General features: G+C 41.7%; 1 protein-coding gene across 1 annotated transcript in view; it reads right to left on the reverse strand.

The window, feature by feature from the left end:
• Positions 1-15,212, reverse strand: part of DIAPH1 (diaphanous related formin 1) — a 93,713-nt gene extending 78,501 nt beyond the window's left edge. The window contains exon 1 of the mRNA XM_081231609.1: positions 14,982-15,212. Within this exon, the coding sequence (XP_081087735.1) occupies positions 14,982-15,098 (117 nt within the window). The 5' untranslated portion in view covers positions 15,099-15,212. The remainder of the gene's footprint in view (positions 1-14,981) is intronic.
• Positions 15,213-16,472: the final 1,260 nt, after the last annotated feature.

Consider the following 16,472-nt stretch of genomic DNA (forward strand, 5'->3'; position numbering starts at 1 on the left):
TTATCTAGCAACCCCCAGAAATGAGATGGCACACTCACGTTCTCCATGACTGCTAAGGAAAAAGTGCTAAAGGAACAAGTAAGACTCTAGCAGCTCATCCACTTAGTTCCACACTGCCTCAGCAGCCCCACAGCTAAACTCAGTATTGGAGAGTTAAATTTGTGACAACTCACACAAGAGACAACACAGGAAACACAGTAGAGGAGAGTCCAAGATCTTTTTTTTTTTTTTTTTTTTGCGGTACGTAGGCCTCTCACTGTTGTGGCCTCTCCCGCTGCAGGGCACAGGCTCCGGACGTGCAGGCTCAGCGGCCATGGCTCACAGGCCCAGCCGCTCCGTGGCATGTGGGATCTTCCCGGACCGGGGCACGAACCCGTGTCCCCTGCATCGGCAGGCGGACTCTCAACCACTGCGCCACCAGGGAAGCCCCCTAAGATCTTTTATTCCTAATTAAAAGACGTCTTTCAATCTACCCCTGCCATCCAGAATCAGTATCTTTATCCTGATACAACCCAGGGAGTCCAGAAAGATTCCAGGCAGTGGCCCATGTGAAGCACAAGTTAGAAATGCCATATAGGGGACTTCCCTGATGGTCCAGTGGTTAAGAATCTGCCTTCCAAAGCAGGGGAAGTGGGTTCGATCCCTGGCTGGGGAACTAAGATCCCGCATGCCGTGGGGCAACTAAGCCCATATGCCACAACTACAGAGCCCGTGTGCTGCAACTACAGAGCCCACATGCTCTGGAGCCCGTGTGCCACAACTAGAGAGAAGCCCGCCTGCTGCAACGAAAGATCCGTGTGCTGCAACTAAGACCCAACGCAGCCAAAAATATATATATATATATATTTTTAAAGGCCATGTAAAGAACATTATTACGTAACTGTACTCCATTTCCTGTTTCAATAATTATAAACTTGAAGCAATTTGCTTATAAATTCAAAGCAATAAACTCAATTTCCCTCACGACTGTCTAAAACTGTTTAGAGTCTGCTTTCCAATAAACCACATTTCCCGACTATAGTTAAAATGAGGGGAAAAAACTATCTTAATATTAGAATTCAATCCTCTGAGAGACAGGTCCAGTATGTTCGAACAGTTCTCTAATAATCCAAGAAGGCAAGTCTCTTGGGGAAAAGGAGAAGGCAACTTTTTGCCTCCAGCTTAGCTCATCCTGAAGCCTGGGACTGGCAGAGCCTGCATCCTAGATAGCTGATAGCCTAGAGGAAGAAGGACAGTCCACTCAGGTTTCACTATTCCAGCTCAGCAGAACAGGTGGAAACCAGGCTGGGAACATTGCATTCTTCCTCTATGTCCATGCAAACAAACTGCCAGCCCCCTGCACTACAAAGCACTCAAGGGCCGGGAAAACAAGCTGCCACTAGAGAAAGTGCTCAGATTCTAGAAGTCCTAGTTTCCTATCAAGTACCACATGGTGTGGCAGACACGCCCCTCTCCTTTGCTGTCTGGAAGGAGGCGCACACACATTCTGTCATCTGGTGAGAGGGCAGAGTAAGCAAAGCTTCCTCCCTTTCAAACATCCAAAGGTTCTAATAAAACTTTCAAATACATATATAGAAAACAATAAATAACATTAACCTACTTTTCCAAAGTTTTGACATACTTCTCAAGCTCCAAATACTGATACTTGTTCTTTACTTTCTTATTAGGCCTCTCTCTTCACTGCCTTAGCTTAGAGAAGCTAAGAAAAAAGGGGTGTTGTTCATTCATTTGGAAACAGTCAATGACTCAGGAATGCTGTTTCCCAATCTCCGTAGCAACTGTCTTCTCCTCCCTTGTTGTGATGTGAGTAGCAGGACATCTACTCTTTCTCAAGGGTGAGCACATGAATGACACACCCAAAGGCCTGACAGACAGGAAGTTCCTGCAGCTGATATTGCTTCTACATACAGGCACCAAGCATGAGGCCACCTTGTTTTAAATCCCATTCTCAAAGCCTCCATTTCTAAATGATGGTTACACTTCTACCCTCACATCATTCCTGAATACAAGAAGTAATCACGACCTACTGATAATAGCTTAACTGATCCAAAAATTACACTACTACTCAAAAAGCCAGACTTGACCTTATGAAACCACAGTAAACATTTACTGGCCTTTTACAAATCTAGAATTAAGATTTTATTTTGAGAAAATTTGGGGAAGGGAGGTGGGAGACAGCATGAGGTGAAATCTCATTACTCCTCTATAACCAGAAATATAAGCAAGAGTTAAAACAAGAAACTTCCGATACTTCTAGCAACCGTACTTGGGTGGAACTATGTTCTAATGCAAACACATTAAAGAATTTCATGCCAAAGTACTTAGACTCCAAAGAGACTTCCATGTACCATGTATTTTTCTCTTTGGTTCTAACTACTGAAAAGTAATTAAAATTTCTGGAAAACGAGTTAGAATATTGTTTTACTCTATTTTTATACACATCTACATTTTCTTAGAAAAACGTGTATCACTTTTATAATACAAATACATTTCCAGGGAATTACCTGGTGGTCCAGTGGTTAGGATTCCATGCTTTAACTGACAGCTGGGGTTCGATCCCTGGTCGGGGCACTAAGATCCCACAAGCCGTGCGGTGCGGCCAAAGCAAAATAAAACAAAATTTCCATTTCAAACAAAAGTACCAATTTTCAAAGATTAGAAAGCTGAAAAATGTTTATGACACATTGTTTTAAAAGCAGAAAATGTGTAGCAACTGTAATTGCAATGTTGTAAAAATATCTGTGCATAGAGATGACTAGAATATTCAAATACTAAGTGAAATAAAAATAAAAAATAAAAATTGGGGGTTCTTAGATTTTGCTATTTTGAAAATGTATGTATATGTCTTTTCAAAAAGAGTATAAAAAATTATTTTAAAAGAGTATAAAAATTAGCACAGCATCGAAAAGCAAAATATCATCCAATTTTCATATTCAAAATGCCCACCAGCACTTACTCTTTTCCAGTAGTACTTTGCTTAAGGCAACACCCTGGCAGGGCACAGTTACAAAATTTAGGGATGACAATGCAATGTGAGAGAATAATGAACAGTCAGTGGAGTCTAAAAGCTAGCTTACCTAATTACATGACCTTGAGCAACTTAATACCTCTAGGCCTCAGTGGCCTTCTTTCTCATGTTAAGATGAGGAGGCTGAGTCAGATCATTTCTAGGGTCTCTTCAGGGACCCTTAAAGACAGTGCTTAGTTACTACTGCTCTTTTGAGGGCAGCCCAATGCCTGCTGCTTGCTTGATAGGACATATCCTACAGAGACTTCTCACCACTTCTTCTTGTGGTTTCAATCACAGGAAACAGACGTCACCCATGGGCCTAGAAGTAAGTAACGAACAAGCCCTGGCGGATGCAAAGAGCTGCCAACTAAGGCCAACTCCCATCTTTTTCAAATACCAGAATCAAGAAATCACTAGAAACCTCTATGCCTGGGGAGCCTGACACACATCTTTCACAACAACTAACAAAACTAAAAATGTCTCTTTAGGCCCCATGAAAGCATGATGAAATAATTTTAGAAGAGTCCTTAAAACTACTTTGCTTCTACAGCCAAATGAAGGAATCAAAGGAACTCCATAGCTATGGACAGAAATATGTGACTTTGAGAAATAACTAAGGCAATCCTACTGCCAGCAGCATTTTTTGTGGAGATCCAGACATATCCTGAGAACCTGAAGACTCGTCTTGGTCTCCTTTATTTAATATTCTGTGTAAACCTCTCTGTAGCCATGAAAGACTGTGGTACTGATTCAAATAATATAGGAACTTAGCAATTATTCACTTTAAATGTATGTTATCAATCCCTAGAGCAGTGGGTCAAATACTGCTCTCATTTATAACGATAAAAGTTGGCAGCCCTGTGCTATGTAAAATAATGCAGATTTTAAATCCGACAGACATGTTCCTTCATTAAATATTGATACAAGACAAAACCTAAGACACTATCTCTAGAGAAAAATAAAAATATTTTCTCAAAAGAGTTCTTCTGGTCTGGTATAGTCATATCAGTGGTTCTCTTTGCCTCACAGTTACCTTGGTGAGAGGACTAACGTTTTCAAAACTGTCTATCTCCTACATTAGACCACAGAAATGGAGAGACTTGAAAGTAATCCCAAGAGTCACAAGACTCACAGCAAAACTAAAATACATAACAGGTTATTGCTAATGTGAGTTAAACACCTCCACTCTTAGATACCTTACAAGCTAGATGGGAGATAAGACCCACCCTCCTCAAGAGATCTTGATATCATTCTGTCTCTCTCTCTTTGTCTCTTTATATATACATATATATATATATATATACACACACACACACACACTATATATATATATATATATATATATAGTGCATTCATGAAAGACTAAAGAACACTTCAAATAAGCATGCAATCAAAACCAATACTGCAGTGCTAAAGTATGTTTAGAAGAAAATGACAGGTCCCAGAGACAGGCTCAGATTATTCCCCCAATTTCCCACCTGAGCCCACAATTTTTTTTTTCTTTGGCCGCACCGCATGGCATGTGGGATCCTAGTTCCCCGACCAGGGATTGAACCTGCACTCCTTGCATTGGAAGTGTGAAGTCTTAACCACTGGACCACCAGGGAAGTCTCTGAGCCCACAATTTGACTACACAGTGCTGAGATTCAGATGAAGACAGTCACATCTTTTAAAATCTAGAATGATCCGTGAAAGTCTGAGAAGATGGATTATTACAATGGATAAGGAATGGAAATCAAACAAACTTAACTACCTAAACTCCATCTAGATAGCAGAAGTGATTTGCTGGAACCTTAACACTAATCTATTCATGTTCTTCACCACCACATATTCACAAGGCCAAAAACTGCATCAACATGCATCATGACATGTTACAAAATGCAAATTTTTCCATTCTGCTTTCCGTGGGCTTCTACAGAAAGAGAACCTAAAAGCCTTCCCCAGGGATAAAATAATCTCTATGAAGTGGCTTTCTTAAATGATTCATCTCCCACTGATCCTCTTGACTGCTATAACCGGGCCATTTCTTTTTACTACAGCCATACATTCAAACCTCTGAGCCTCTGTTCACATTGTTCCCCATCCCACGAAACCCCTTACCCCTCTCCTCTATCAATCCCTGGATTTACTTCCAGGGCCTATCATGTTCCTTCATGTTCCAGGGCCTTCATCTTCTATGAAGCTAACTAGCATTGCCCACAATTGTATTCTAGATCATTTATGTAGAATTTGGGACATTAGTATAGACCTTTGAAATCATTCATGCCAACTCTCTCATTTTACAAGGAAAGACCAAGAAAAGAAGAGTGACTTGCCCAGAGTTCACACAGTTAATTAGTAGCAAGGTCAAACTAAGTAGCAATATATGGAAAGAATATTTCAGTAAGAGTGAGAGATGGGGGTTCTAGTCCTAGGTCTAGTTGTAAACTTGGACAGATCACTTCTCTAGGCCCACATTCCTTCACCTATAAAATAACGGATTTGAATTAAATAACTTTTAGCATCCTTTTCACCTCCAGCATTCTGATTCTGAAACAGGTCTTCTGACTCTCAGCTCAGTAATCTTTCCACATAATTCCTTAAATTCTCTGAATTTCTACAGCTTTTGAAGTCTATGCTCATGGCCTTTAAGCTTTTCCTACCTATTCTTCTACAGACACAGCTGAGATTACAATCTCTTTAAAAAGCATGGACTGAACCTGATAGGTCAACCACACGGTTCTTGATCTTCAGCCTTTTGGATCTAGGGTAGATTCACACAAACAAGAGAAACTCTATTCTCTACTCTTTGCCACCAATCATACAGAATATCCTAGTTCCAGGTACCTGGACCTCTGTGGCAATGCCTTAATTATTAACCACAAGCAAATAACTGCCAGGTCTAAAGAATAAACTTCAGCAGTCCCCAGACTCAGGAGAGACCCTAGAGTTAGTAACCATTTGCAATCCTTATTTGTTTCAGGGCCAATTCTAAAATATAGAAAAGATAACTATGGAGCTGGTCTAGCAACAGCTTCCTCCTTCCTATACGTCACCACTACTCGCTGCTCGCAGCAATTTAAACAACTAAAATTCCTGCCAGGTGATGCTGTTAGAGCTCTTCTATTTACAAAGGAGATAAGGTTGCATTAAAAAATAATAATAATTTAGACAACTTCTTAATAACATATGAGCCAGGAAAAAGGCTGATTTTGCATGCACTATAACAGCTACTTTTACATGCCTAAGAAAGGTTTAATTAAGATTCCTGCAATGGTCTCAAAGTCTAAATTATTAAATGCAAAACGCAGTTAGGCATTTAGCCACTGCACTTTGTTCATCTAGACCCAACACTTCTTTCCCCACTAACTGAACTGAAAAAGAGTCCAGTTTTATAGACTGCAGTAGTCAAAGGGCTCTAAAGATATACCATCAAAATTTTCTATGAAATTCCTAACAGTGAATACCCTTTGATACAACAAGTGCAAAAACTGGACATTTGTAAACTGTCAATACAATGCAGTGAATAAGAAGATGGCTGTGTGTGTGTGTGTGTGTGTGTGTGTGTTTAAATCAGCCAGACCTAGGTTTGAATTCCAGTTCTATGACCTAAAGCATGTTGCTGATCTCACTGAGTTTTAGTTTAATTACCTAGAAAGCAGGAATAACAATAGTACCTAGGGCTATAGCACTAGGGCTATAGCAAGTATGCAACAAACAAGTGCTATTATTACTGTTACTGTTATTATTATTATTATTACTTCCTGTCTTTCCAGTCTGCAATGAAGTAATCTTCCTATCTATAAAGATGCTGAGTATTCGTTAATATCTATAGATAGGAAGACTGGCATTATACAACCTGTAGCACACTGAGTACAGGTAAACAAAAGGTTTCTAACACCACATAAGAGATGAAAATGCTTTCACTATAAATAGAATCTCAAAGGTCCCCAATCCCAAGAGTATCAGAAATGGTCTGTCTTGTCTACAGGTGAAAATTTACACCCCAAAGAGAACATGTGGAATATAACTGACATTTCCACAGTGATAAGAGGAGAATTTAAGAGCTAAATCTATAAAACTTTTAGGAGAAAAATCTTAGTGACTGTGATTTTAGCAAAGATTTTTGAAATATGATACAAAAAGCAAAAACAATTAATTGGATGGACTTCATCAAAATTAAACATTTTTGTTCTTCAAAATATACTGTTAAGAAAATGAAAAGGCAAGTCACAGGAGGAAGAAAACATCTGTAAAACATATATCCAACAAAGGACTTGTATTTAGACTGTAATAAAAAAATTTTAAGTGGGCAAAATTTTTGAACAGACACTTCAAGGAAGATATACAGCAAATAAACACACGAAAAAATGCTCAACATCATTAAGGAAATGCAAATTAAAGCCACACTGAGATACCGTTTGTAGAATGAAAAAAAAATGCACAACCTAAAAGTTGAAAATTATGTTTTATTCAGAGGCCTTACTGAGGGCTAAAAGCACGGGATGGCAGCCTCTCAGATAGCTCTGAGGGACTACTCCGAAGAGTTAAGAGAGGAGCCGGGATATACAGGAATTCTTGCTGGAAAAAAAAACCCATGAAGTTGAACATCAAAAGATTACTGCTACTCACAAAAAAACAGACATCTCAAGTTAATGATTTTTAGTGCTTTTCTGTATATGGGAAGATGTAAGAGTCTGGGCTTGGGCTTCCCTGGTGGCGCAGTGGTTGAGAGTCTGCCTGCCGATGCAGGGGACACGGGTTCGTGCCCCGGTCCGGGAAGATCCCACATGCCTCACAGCGGCTGAGCCTGCACGTCCTGTGCTCTGCAGCGGGAGAGGCCACAACAGCGAGAGGCCCGTAATGCAAAAAAAAAAAAAAAAAAAAAAAGAGTCTGGGCTTACTGAAATCATTCCTTTGATATGCATCTTAACTACCTAAGGCCAGTATCCTGTTTTTCTCCATTCTGAATTCCCCTCAGGGTGCATAGTCTGGACAGCTACAGTGACCGATGGCTTGGTGGCTGGCAACCTGTTTTTCTCCTTCCTGAATTCCCCTCAGGGTGCACCAACAGGGACTCCTACAGTGGCTGATGACTTTATGGCCAGAACACCCTTTGTTTACTGAAATGGCAAGCAACATTCTTTGTCCACTCACTACACACCCACTAGAATGGCTAAAATTTAAGACTGATCATACCAAGAGCTGACAAGGAACCAGAACCCATATATTGCTTGTGAGAACGTAAAATGGTATAACCACTTTGGAAGCAGTTTGGCAACTTCTTTAAAAGTTAAACATAGCCCTACCATATAGCCTAGTCATTCCACTCCTAGGTATTTACAAAAGAGAGATGAAGGCATATGTCCAGACAAAAACTTGTACGTGAATGTTCACAGCAAAACAAAAAAGAACCAAAACTGGAAACAATCCAAATGCCCATCAACAAGTAAATAAATTATAGTAAGCCCATACAATGTAATATTACTCAGCAATAAAAAAGAATGATCTATTAATATAGCTAACATACATTATGCTGAAAGAAGCCAAAAGAAAGGGTTCATATTGTGTGTAAGTCCATTTATATAAACTTCTAGAAAATACAAACGAACCTATAGTTATAGAAAGCAAATCAGTGGTTAGTTACCTGGGGATTGGGGCACAAGGAGAAATGAGACGGAGAGAATACAATGGAGCAGGAAAAACCTGTTGAGGGTGATGGATATATTCGTTATCTTGCCTGTGGCAATGGGTTCACAAATTGTGCACTAAATATATGCAGTTTATTGTATGTTAATTATACACCAATAAAGCTGTTTAAAAAAAAAAGATGTCCAAAGGATCTGTGGCAAAACAAACAGGTGAAGACCCCTGAATAAAGTATGAACTACTCTAGGTGAAAAAAAAAAAGCAAGTGTGTGTTATCTTTCTACTTGATCCTCAAGTTCTAACATTAAAAAAAAAAAAAAAGCAGCTATATCTGAGATATAAGCCCACTACCTTGGTTTTCTGTGACCTTTAGGATCAAAGATGGTTTATAAAGCAACCTCTGTTGGATCCTTGAAGTATGCTAAGTCTTCAAAGAAAATGCAAATCCTATTGCTTTCAAACAGTACTATTCCTAAAACAGGGAATAAGTCACAGAATCAGAAATCCAGAAAAATAATCTAGGACACCATAAACGCTACCTGTATCTGCTACCTAACAAAATGACAAAGTAGCTACTGCCTAAAGACCACTTATAACCACAATCAAGGATGGAATTTCCCATCTTCCATATAACAATGCTTCCACATAGGAATGCTGTGTTTCTCTTAATTAAGTTCTTTATGATTTTCTCTTTTGTGTCCCCTTATCTGTTTCATCCCCCTTCTTGGAGGGAAGAAATTTAAGCAAATATTTAAAGGACCAATTGACACTCTCTAATTGTCACAGAGCCAAGCAACAGAGTCAATTTCTTCAATCTTTTCCCTTTCAGTTTCATAGCTTCTAGCGTATCTGTTCCTTTTATATAATCCCTTTCCTCCAAGATCCTGAAATTTACTAAAGGAAATGTAGAATCCAAAATTTTATGCTTTTGCTTCCTCCATTTATTTATCCAATTTCCAACCTACAACTGTAAGAAGGGATGCTGCACTGAGCGGGTGTTTGGGCTTGATGACATTTAAAGTCCCTTCGAACTCTAAAATTTTAAGACTCCCATTCACAGCAAGCTTTACTAATGAATGGAAGTAAGAATCTCAAAGTTGAAAGAACAATGATTCACCCAGAGTTATCCTGTAATCAGTGGTAAAATTCCTTAAAATACTGGTCTCAATTTCCCTTTTCCTACAGTTATTCTCTTACTTTCTTAAAAAAGGTTCTTTGATTAGAAAAACTGTGTTTGTTAAAAAAAAAAAAAGACAGGTGGAAAATAAGGTAAGATATGTTCATAGTGATTAAAATATTCTTTACTTTTCAATTTTAGCTTCAAGGTTTTAAGAAATTTTAGTATAAGCATCTTTTATTGCTCCTGATTCCCCAAAGGCCTGGCTTATCCAAGGGACTAGAACCAGTCCTTATAGCAGCAGGGCAGTAGTAAAAACAAAGAGGGAGGGAATGATAAGACAGCTAGGCACAGGGAGAGGGTTGGCATTGTCTCATCTAACCCAAACTAGGGGCAAACACCCAATGCTGCTTTGCTGGTTAGCAAGAGGTGAATTTTTTCCTACTGCTTTCAGACAAAAGTGATTGAGAATAGAAGGCTCAACATAATAAAAAAAAAAACACTTAAGATTTGTTTCAATATGGGGATGCTTTTTGTAGTCATGATTTCAGCTGAGACATAAAATGAGAGAAAACACCACCTGCATATACAAACTCTTTGTTTCTCTATAATACCTAATATTTCTTGTTAAAAAACATGATTTTAGGGCTTCCCTGGTGGTGCAGTGGTTGAGAATCTGCCTGCCAATGCAGGGGACACGGGTTCGAGCCCTGGTCTGGGAAGATCCCACATGCCACGGAGCAACTGGGCCCGTGAGCCACAACTACTGAGCCTGCGCATCTGAAGCCTGTGCTCCGCAACAAGAGAGGCTGCGATAGTGAGAGGCCAGCGCACTGCGATGAAGAGTGGCCCCTGCTCACCGCAACTACAGAAAGCCCTCACACAGAAACGAAGACCCAACACAGCAAAGATAAATAAATAAATAAAATTTAAAAAAAAAAAAACATGATTTTAAGCTGTTCTTCTAATTCATATGTGGTATAACCTTATCTTTTAAGCCTCTATTACATTTCACTGAAAATATAACACTCTCCAAGAATAACGTGGCAATCCATTTATAAATTACACTGAACATCCCAGGGGATAACAAAAGGTGATTTTATCACACAGGTTATAAAATTAGTCTACTCTGACCCATATGTCCATCAACAAAGTTAAATCACTTCTCACTTATTACTATTTTCTTAGCTTTTTAAATAAACAATTTACAGGTCATAAAAATTTCAACTCTTTTTATAAAAATATCCCAACATTTAACAACTCTCTCAAGGCAGAGATTTTAATTGAGGCATTCCCTCAGTTTCACCTCCTGTGAGGGAGGATTTCCTTTGAGACAAGTAAATGTAACATTATCCAGTGGATCCTTGTGCTGTCTCTTTAAAGACCAGGCAGGCAGAGGGCAAATTTTTAAGGTATCATTCTGTCATCTCAAACTCTCAATAACATTCCTGTAGGCTCCCCTCCCCCTTTCCAAACTAGGTAATCCCTGTGTTTATCAACTTCAAAAAACACAAATGACTTGTATAAAGTTCTATGCATACTCCTTGGTTTTCAGCGACCTTTTGGATCAAAATTAAAGAAGCAGGTATCTGCATGAACAACTCCACTTCTTTCATAATCTCTACCTTTCCTAATATTTGTTTAAAATTCTGCCTGGCATCCTTCATCTTTGCTCTCATTTTGGATGAACAAGGGTCTACAACTAAATATACTTTCACTCTCACTTTGCTTTTATTTTTTTTTAATAATTTTTTATTTTTGGCTGTGTTGGGTGTTCGTTGCTGCGCACGGGCTTTCTCTAGTTGCAGCAAGCGGGAGCTACTCTTCATTGTGGTGCGAGGGCTTCTCATTGTGGTGGCTTCACAGGCTCTAGGCACACGGGCTCAGTAGTTGTGGCTCACAGGCTCTAGAGTGCAGGCTCAGTAGCACACGGGCTTAGTTGCTCCATGGCATGTGGGATCTTCCCAGACCAGGGCTCAAACCTGTGTCCCCTGCATTAGGAGGCGGATTCTTAACCACTGCGCCACCAGGGAAGTCCCTCACTTTGCTTTTAGAAGGGCATGAAACTGCAACATCGCAATAATTTTACATAGGCATCCAAAACTAAACAAGATTTTAAAAATTAAGTATCTTCTATTATTTCTAATCCCACACTAAAATTCATGTTTTACAAAGTTAGGCTCCTAGTTGAATCAAGATGCGATAGTCTTTCTTAAAATGGATCAGTTCTCGATTGTATGAGAAGACATGGAGTCTGTAAAATGCAGGAATACTCTGCAGCTTCCTAACGTCCTGGTTATACTTACTCCCCTTACGCATATTTCAGAAATCAGTCTCTCTGACACCCACATTCATTACTGCTGAAAAGGCAGAAAACACTGTTCATTTAGCATTTTTATTTCCCTTCATCTTAAGGGCTTCCAAAAGGAACTGGTATAATGCTGGACAAGGGGATAAGCTCATGGTCCAGGAGACAACAGACTCAAGAAGAACCAAGGGGAATGGAACACCAGACAGCCTGGCTTCACCACACACATTAGCATCTCGAACCACCACATGTTTTAAAAAGATGAGCCGTACCACTATTTAAACTTAGACGCCTTGTGTCCTTTCCACACAAGATGCCTCTAAGGGTAAAGAGCAGATCTTAGGCAATTTGTGAGCTCTGTGTTTTCATCAGTTGATCTGTAATTAGAACCTGCCTCGGCTTGGAAAGGTATGTAGCAGCTAAAGGGATTAGTAACCCCTCAGATGCAAACAAATACCTTCAGGCACACTAGGTCCAAACCAGTGTAGTTTTATAAAATGCATTCTTAATGGAGCTCCCGAGGACACACACTGTAGAAAAGGTGGAGTAGGCGAAACAGCTTTGAGTTCACTTTTAGCCTATAGTTCAAGAAAACTACGCCATGGGTAACAAAAGCAAACCAGCAATCTCGCCGGCTCTACCCACCCCCATATACATACACAGACACAAAGAGAAGTGGATTGCAATGCTCCTCCTAGGCTCTCATTTCCACAGAGTTCTTATATAAAGAGCAATGAGAAAGAATATCCTGAAGGCTTGAGGTATGGTATAGCTGGCAATAAAGGGGTTAAGCAGCTCTACTTTCCTGGAAACTTTCCAATTCCCTAGCCAGGAATGCAATTCTCCTCACTACCTGTGTGCTACATATTTTTTAAAAATTCAGCAGATTAAGAGTTAAGACCAACACCTCAGAAAGAAAAAGAGAACTTGGTTCAGCTGCACCCTCTCTAAAGCAAATAATAACAACTGTGAGCCAAATCCACTCAGCATACACAGGACTCCACGGACATTCCCCAAAACAGGTGAAAACAAGTTAAATTTCCTCAGGTATCTCACCTTTCAGCCCCACACACTTAATAGAATTTACAAATCTGTGAAACACGTGAGTGTTAGATAAAACAAAAGCACATGTAAAATTCCATTTAGAACCTGAAAAACATTTACAAGTCACAGAGGTCACTATAAATCAGCAAAAACAGCTGGAATTTGGGTGAGGAAGGTCAAAGGGTAACCATGGAAACAAAAGCAAAACAAAATGATACATAAATAGAAAAAATATGGGCCTTAAAACTTAAGGCTTAGAAGGAAAGCTCCCTAGCTAGAAGTTCATGCTTATCCTAAAGAAACATAGGGGAATGTTGCTTTGGTCACCATAGGGGGAAAACTGTCACTACTATTAAACCTACATTTCTGGGGGAAAAAAGATGTTCACCAGATAAAAACACAGGCAGTGACTGACAGCTTACAGGACATCCAGAAGCACCCGTCTTGCTAGAAATAGGTAGGAAGAGATGAGTCACTATTTTAATTCTGTTTAGTACTCTCCATATTCCAACCCTCTAGGTCCCAAAGCAACATTATCCTCCTATTTCATTATTTTTCATTATTTTCTCAGTTTTCTTCCCAGACTTGTGGAGTTGGGTCAGAATGCTAAGGGGTGGGGATAAGAGAAAGGAGAAAGAAAGAGGAAAAAGTTAGAAACCTTTTGGTTAGTAGAAAGAGATACTGGGGTGGCAGAGTAATTACCTGGGAGAGAAGACTACATTACAGTTACAACTAGCAAATGGTTATTAAGATCCAAAACTCCCTCTCTTGGACAGCGCCCCCTATCTTTCAAAGCTTCTACAGTAAAAAGCAAACAACTCCCTGGAGAGAGGAGTAAAAAAGAAGATGCAGTGTGTGCAAAGGTAATGAGATACCACAGTGTTACACGAATATCAATATTCTTTCAGATTGGAATTGGCACCTGATGAAAGTCAGACTCTTCTACAGGTTGGAAAAGGGTTGTCAGTAGCCTTGGGGCACAGGATGTGGCAGAAGAGCTGAAGAGATAGTTATCATGGGAAACGTACAAAAGGCAATTCCCTCAGGTACTCACAAACTTCTTGGCCTTTTAGTCTAACTTCCTCCCCATGGGGGAGGGTGATCACCGTCCTAAGAAGGGCATATTCATGAGAGAAGTTCGAACCCCTTGATAAGTGATAAGCAACAGGGCAAAGAGACAGGTTCTCTGGATAAGGAAATACTGGGAAGCCAACTACCGTCATGCCCAATGACCAGAGTAACTGGGCAGGTACCCATTCCTGCAGTCGCAAGGACAAACGTCCAAGGGAGGAGGGAAGGCAGGGCCCAAGTCAGGTAACATTCCTGAGGGGAAGGATTATCAGGTGACACTGGGCTGAGGGCCCAGAGAGGAGACTGGGCGGGAGGAAAGTTAGCAGGTGAAAGAGATCAATCTTGGGGAAGGAAGTGACCTTTGGAGAAGCAAATAGGAGGATACCAAAAACAGGGGGAAGGGTAACAAGAGAAAATGGACCCCGAAAAGCACACAGGATCGAGATAGAGAAGGCGTGTTCGGGTAACGGAGAAAGAAGAAAGGAAGTGGGGCTGCGAGGGAACAGATGGGGCCGCGACCGGCCAGGGCTACGGGGGCTAAGAGCAGAGCGCGCGGGCTGGGGGATGAGGAAGCCCTGAGGTTGCCGGGGCAAGAGCCGGTTGGGACTCCGGGGCTCCGGGAGGTCCCGGAGCAGTCGGAGGTTGGGCTTCGGAGCCCAGGACCGAGCAAAACGAGGAAGGGAGGCGGGGGGTCGGCTCCCTAGAGACGGGCGTACACCCCTGGGGCCGGCTGCGGAGGTCTCCGGGGTCCGGAGGGCGGTTACGGGGCCAGGCTGAGGGAACCGGGTGGGAGGGACACTCACAAATTTCTTGGATTTGCCGCCGTCGCCGCCCGCCGAAGGCAGCTCGTCCGGGCTCCGGCCCTTCTTCTTGTCCCGGGTCCCGCGGCCGGGCCCCGGGCCCCCGCCGGGCGGCTCCATGTCCAGGTTCGCGCTGCTAGTGACCCCGCGCCTACGCCGCTCCCGCCCGGCAGCCCCAAGCCCGCCGCCGCCGCCGCCCAGCAGCTCCTCAGCCAGCCGCCGCGCCCCGCCTCATTAGCATGCCGGGCTGCGCGCGCCTCATGAATATACAACCGCGACGCCTCGCTCCCGCCCGCCTGCCCCACTTCCGCCCGGACACGCAGCCCCTACCAACGGGGGAAGGGAGGCGGGGTGGAGGAAAGCCGCGGAAGCGCACTACCTGCCTGGCGGGCCTAACCATTCGGACCCACGTTGGGGGGGGTGATGGTGAGTGGGCGGTGCAACTCTCCCGGACAGCGCCCCCTGGCGGTTGGAGCGGCGCAGGCCTCCCTGCTCCCACGCAGTGCCCACGTGGCTGTAAAGCCTGGACCCTCTCAAACTCCAGACCGGGATATTATTATCTGAACCAAACATCTCATAAGACAGACTGTTATCTTTGCAGAAAATTTAGTGCCGGGCTTTCCAGGATAATATAGTTTTTATGTGTGCAATACCAATGGAGCACATGAAAAAATAAAGTGATAGCTACCATTTATTGAAAGCTATGTACAAGAACAGAGCTTGGTCCAGGGCCAGCGCTAGACTGAAGTCGACTGGCTCTGGAGTTAGATTACCTAGTTCTAAATCCCAGGTCTACTACTTTCCATGTTTCTAATCTGGAAAAACTAGTTATTGCTACAGCGTGCCTGAAGCTTAATAACAGTTAACCATTTACCATACACTTGTTCTATGCCAGACTCTATGCAAAAACACTCTACACCTATTTTCTCAATGCCATGTGATAGATTCCACTACTCTCACCATTTTAAAGACAGGAAATTTGGACATCGACAATTGAAGTGACTTGCCCAAGGACACATAATGAAGTGACAAAAAAATTAAAACCAGGTTGGTCTGACTGCCAAGCCCTATGTTTAACCAGGATTCCCTACTGACATAAACCAAACCTGAGTGAAAAGAGCAGGCATTCTCCAAAAGTGTGTTCTTTACTCTACTAGCTTGATTCCTCCCTCAGTAATTTCATCTATTCTCATGAATAGCTACATCTGTCCCTTGTGTGAAAAGCCTGTGGTACCCAGTAAGCCCTCAAAGTCTAGACTTATCTTTCCCACAACTGGCAAAAGATTTCAACTGCATGTTCCTGGAGGGCAGTCAGTGACTCACTCACTAGGAAGCCCAGTGCTAGGGTCTCTTATATTACAAAGACTCTGCCAAGCTGGCTGGCTCCTAAATCTGACCTTCATCTCTTACCTTCCACTTTCTAATTGCCTGATGGACAGTTGCACAGAGTTGTCCAGCCCACACTTCAAAATCAATTTGTCCAAAACAGTTCAA

Source organism: Mesoplodon bidens (assembly GCF_964165515.1).
Source record: "Mesoplodon bidens genome assembly, chromosome: 4".
NCBI classification, from domain to species: Eukaryota; Metazoa; Chordata; class Mammalia; order Artiodactyla; family Ziphiidae; genus Mesoplodon; species Mesoplodon bidens.